The sequence below is a fragment of the Terrapene carolina genome, unplaced genomic scaffold, assembly GCF_002925995.2.
Source record: "Terrapene carolina triunguis isolate 2854851 unplaced genomic scaffold, T_m_triunguis-2.0 Scaffold30, whole genome shotgun sequence".
Lineage (NCBI taxonomy): Eukaryota > Metazoa > Chordata > Testudines > Emydidae > Terrapene > Terrapene triunguis.
Window position 1 is genome coordinate 6759860 of NW_020664381.1, and position 5133 is coordinate 6764992.

At 44.9% G+C, this 5133-nt stretch overlaps 1 protein-coding gene across 1 annotated transcript in view; it reads right to left on the reverse strand.

Moving 5' to 3' along the window:
• The window catches only part of LOC112104639 (chloride intracellular channel protein 6), a 47008-nt gene that overhangs the window by 41384 nt on the left and 491 nt on the right, over nucleotides 1–5133 (reverse strand). The window contains exons 1-2 of the mRNA XM_026650900.1: nucleotide 5133; nucleotides 4231–5091 (exon numbers count right to left, since the gene is read on the reverse strand). The exon at nucleotide 5133 is cut by the window's right edge and continues 491 nt beyond it. Coding sequence (XP_026506685.1) covers nucleotides 4231–5091; nucleotide 5133 — 862 coding nt within the window. The remainder of the gene's footprint in view (nucleotides 1–4230; nucleotides 5092–5132) is intronic.

A 5133-nucleotide genomic window follows, 5' to 3' on the forward strand; every position in this document is an offset into this window, starting at 1 on the left:
GTGCCTAAATAGCTTGAAAAATCTTGCCCTTAAGACCTGGCCACAAAATTATTGTCTATCTGGTCTATCCCAGGACAAGGTGGAGCTAAGCATGGTGTCAGATTGGTGGAGGCTTTTTACAGAAATCCAATTTTCAGGTAGGAACAAATGTCCTTGTTTCAGTCTTAAATTAACATCACAAATCTATTTGCTTGTAATGTTTAGGCTTAGTGAGCCAAACTGTACTCATTTGCACTAGTACAAAACTAGAGTCACAAGGAGTTATCCTGGATTTACAGTGCAGCTAAGAGCAGAATCTGGCCTGGGATATTGCACTGGTTCGTGCTCTCACTAGTTGTTGTTGCCTTCAGTTTTCAACAGAGAAGAGTTGAAATAATTTAGATTAATTTCATGCTTCCTTAACACCATTACACTTTTACCGCAGTGCCAAAATAATTTCTGGCTTGATCCTGCAAGTTTACAATCTAAATATAAAACATGAGACAACAGGTGAATGCAGCAGACTGGGGGAGCACAAGGTAACAATGAAACAATAGTGGTCAGGATGACAGGCAGCAGTCTCGGCCTAACTGTTAGCGAATTTTCTGCAGGCATCACAAGAGCGGAAAGTTTTAAAGAGGAATTTGAGAGAGGGCAATGAGGTGGTTTTATTTACAGGGAGCTCTTATTATACATAACGGGCAACAAAGTTTGTTGGGGAAAAAAAATTTAAATGGTAGAAAAGAGGTGGAGGGCAACAGCCCAATAGTACAGAAGAGATGACAGGCTGGCATAATGGTATTATTTTGAGCAGCAGTGGGCTGGAGACGTGCACTGGGATGCGTTGGGTTGGGCTCTTTTCGGGGGGATCATTTCATGCTGGAAATAAAACACATGGATTCAATTTGCTTGCTTCTCACTTTTTCACTCTCTAGTTTTGGCAATAAGCATTTACTAATTGGGGGAATACCATGTCAGACTCTGCTGCATCACCACACTGGGACCATCCCCGACTACACTCTATATGGGTTGATGCAGTCACTCAGTACTCATTTTTGGTATCCACTCTGCCTCTGTTTAGTATTAAATCCTTACGTAACTTGGTACAGCCTAAACATTATACCTGTGTTTTTTAAATATCTTGAGCCCACTCTGAGCCACAGTGGGGACCCACCTTTTCTATCCCATCCCTTCCCAGTGGGCAGGAGGAGTACAGAGAAACAGTGCAGCTCCTCACAGCAGCAGGGAGAAAGAGGCATGATTCCTTCCAGCAGTAGGAAAGAGAGGGGCTCCCTGTCCTCTCAAATGCTGTGAATGGGGAGGTGCTGGGCTCCCAATACAGAGCTGGTCTAGGATGCCAGCCTCAGAGGTGGAGAAACAAGAGACCAGTCTTAGCTAATAAATTTAGTCATTTACCAAGTAGGTGTATAGTAAAATGTTCAGGTCTGGTTATGTCCTGCCAGTGAAGTCATTAGAATGATGAATGCATTATTTTCAAAGCAGTCGTGAATTACTATTGTTAAATCAGTCGTGAAAATGTTCCTCCTTCCTTTTAGAAGTTCACAAATATTTCAGTTAACTATGCTTAAGCCTTATTTTTGGAATATAATGGCACAATTCACATTCTTATCCTTATTATGTCCTGCTCTCCAATTCTGATCCCTCAGATATTCTACAAGGACTGGAATCATGCTCCAAGTGTGGTTTGCCTTTGCAAAGTGACTTTATGAAAGTGACGACATGGGATTCTGCATTTATGTCTCAATGATAATCCATATAAAATACTATCAGTTTTCGACACACAAAAAGACGTTGTTGTTTTCTGATTGCCAGCCCTTCAATCTCTGCTTGGGATTTGAAAATCAGACTGGGCTCTTTCTGCAAGACAGAAATTGTCCTCATTTATACTGGTGAAACTTCTGCCACATTATGACTTTAGTTACACCCGTGCAATCCTGCTCCATTTATTGATGGATCTATGATCACAATACAAAACAAAGAGGAGGTTGCATAAGTGGCCCTACAGTTGTTCACTCAACCTATGAGCCAGAAAAGAATGGAGTTCTCTCTCCCAGATCTGAGTTGGCCCTGCAGGGCTCACAGTAGTAAAAATGAAACTGTCATTAAAAAAAGCACACCCGACTGAACATGCACAGGGTGCAGATCTACTGAATAAGAAGGTAATATTTTTTCATAGTCACTTTTCAGAGTAAAACTGTACTATACAACTTCTGCTGTATAGATTTCTGCTTTGTCCCAGAAATATTAATTTCAACTCTAGCCGCCGCATTCAGCTAATGGAAATCAATATGCTAGAGCTAAGTTATTTACAGTAAATTTATATCACAATCAAGCTTGTATTTTAAGAAAAAGCTATGTGGGGAGGAGAGGGGAGAGAGCAAGGGGACATAAAAATAGAGAACAACATTTCCAGGATGGCAATATACAGTACATTGGATATTAAAGACTCAATAGCACTTGTAAAAATAGGGTTTTTTCCATGTTTTTGTTTGGTATAGAGCTAGCTTTACGTATGCAGTCCTAAGCTTCAAGAAAGGGGGAGAAATCAAGGCATAAATTGCTTGGTTTTCTGGATTCATTGCCAAACAGAAGGGGGAGATCAAACTGAGTTTTTTCTTCCCACTTCATTCTTGTGCTCGTGGAGGAGACCAGGTCAACCCATGAATGAGTTGCACATTCTGCATTGGAAATATGACTTCCAGTAGCGTAAGACCCAACGTAGCCCCTCGTTTTCTTTGTTTATGAGGCTGGCCCTGCCTCGGTCAAATTGTTCCATGCTGCTCACTGTTGTGCTTGCTAAATTTGGTTGTTGCCCTCCAACCCAGTGGGGGACTTGGTTTTCATGGTGCTGACCTAAGGGTCCACCCATGCTGATCTGACTTCAGGATCAAGGTTATACTTTGTAGAACTGAGCAAGTAGGCAGAAATTAATTTCAGAACATTTCATAAATGTTAGTTTTTTATTTTGCCTGGGTTTTTTTCTAAATTAAATTTCACCTGCTTGAATTATAGGTATTTTGAATGTATGTAAATTGTGTATCTTTAACTGACCTACTAACACATTACATAGCAGCATAGGGTTGTTTGTTTTCCCCAAAAATGTCTGAACCCAGAATTGCCACATTTGTCTACATTTATTATCTGAAATTAATTTCAATTCTCAGTATCTGTCAAGTACTTCCTGATCTTTTTAGCATAAAACATGCTGTATAAATGTGACATCATATTATCAATGCTCTTAAAAAGGAATTTTCTATTTTCTTCCAAGTAAGTTCCTATAATGTCACTCCTTATGTATTTTTCTCTAGGGGTAATGGTGGTGCATCTTCTATCTCCTCCTACTTTGGAGATTTTAAACTCTCCAGGGACCTTTAACAAGTATTTCTCTACTTCACAAAATGTTGAGAGAATGAATTATGTCATGTGCTCAGACACTACACTGATTAGCACAACAGAGAAGCCCATGAACAATCCAGAGTGACACGTAGATTCTCATACACTTTTCATTTAAACATATAGAGATATCTAGACCAAAAAAGTAAAACATGTCAAAATAGTTGTGGGTGAAAGCACATTTTCCTTTGGGAAATTGCCTCACTGACAGTTTTGCACTTTTCCTTTTCTTGCTGGTGTTATTATTAATTATTGTAACTATTAGAATAACAAAACCAGGATTTGCAGCATAACGGAAAGTGGAAAACTTTGCAACATGTCTATGTTTAACCAAGAAGGAATGAAAAGTCAAAGGAGATTAATCTCGGGATTAAATAATAACCAAACCATTTTAACAAAACTGGATTTGCGTCTGGCAGATTTAAAGGACACTAGTAACAGCAAATGCACAACCAAAGGCTCCCTCCCTTACAGCTGCGCTCTGTAAGGAATATGGGGGGAGAAGGGGGAAGTAGATGGCGCTCCCTCAAACTACTCCACGTTATTGTAACGCTGAGCTGCACAGTGTCACTTTTTTGGGTAAAACTCCATACACATACGGTTGGGCAGAGGAGTCACTACATTCATTTAGGCGGTGTGACAGGGCGACCGCTTTGTCTAGATCTCCCCCAACCACCCATGATGCTAGGAAACTGCTAACACCAGCCCATGACCCGGTCATCATGATCTACACAACAAATCTTCCCCAAGCTTGAGGCTCGCCGCCGGCAGGGACCCGGCTATTGGTTTAAGGGAAGAGCAAGGGTGCGAGCGGATTGACTGACCAGGCAGTTTTACCTTGACGAAGAGAGAGATGTCATGCTCTTGCGTCTCTTCCCCGGGTTCACCAGGTGTGCTCGCCTCATCCTCTTCCTCTCCCTCGCCCCTACCCTGCATGCCGTTCAGGTTCATGGCTTCCTCGCCTCTCTCCGCTCCCGCAGGCTCCCCGGTTGCATGTGGCTCTGTTAGGTGGTTGCTCAGTTCATCCCCACCTGGGGTGTCCTCTGGGCTTTCTCTTGTAGCAGCGTCCTCTGTGCTTGCGTGTTCTTCTGGTGCTGGTATTTCCTCGTCTCCTGCCGCGGGGCTTTCTTCGCTTGGCTCAGTGTCTTCGGGATTTGCTCCCGCTGGTGCAGTGCTTTCCGGACTTTCTCCTGCCCTACTTTCGTCCTCAGCTGCATCCTCCCCTTCCTCGGGCTTTGCTTCTGCCGTTGCATCTTCCTTGCCATCCTCTTCCTCTCTCTCCTCCTTCTCGCGCTCTTCTCCCTCGGGGGCTCCTTCCTCCCCTGCCACCTCCCCAGGCTTTTCTTCCTCTCTCGCGTCCTCCCCAGAGTCTCCTTCAGGCTCTTCTTCCTCCCCGGCAGCCTCTGCAGGATCTTCTGCCTGGGGGGTTTCTGCCTGGGGGGCAGCCCGTTCTGCGGCTCCCCCTTCCGCGGGGCTTAGCTCCGGGCTCCCTCCTTCGGTGCTCTCCTCCTCGGGGCTTGGCCCCGGGCTCTCGCCTCCGGTGCTCTCCTCCTCGGGGCTTAGCTCCGGGCTCCCTCCTCCGGTACTCTCCTCCGTTGGGCTTGGCCCCGGGCTCTCGCCTCCGGTACTCTCCTCCGCGGGGCTTAGCTCCGGGCTCCCTCCTTCGGTGCTCTCCTCCGTGGGGCTTGGCCCCGGGCTCTCGCCTCCGGTGCTCCCCTCCGCGGGGCTTAGCTCCGGGCT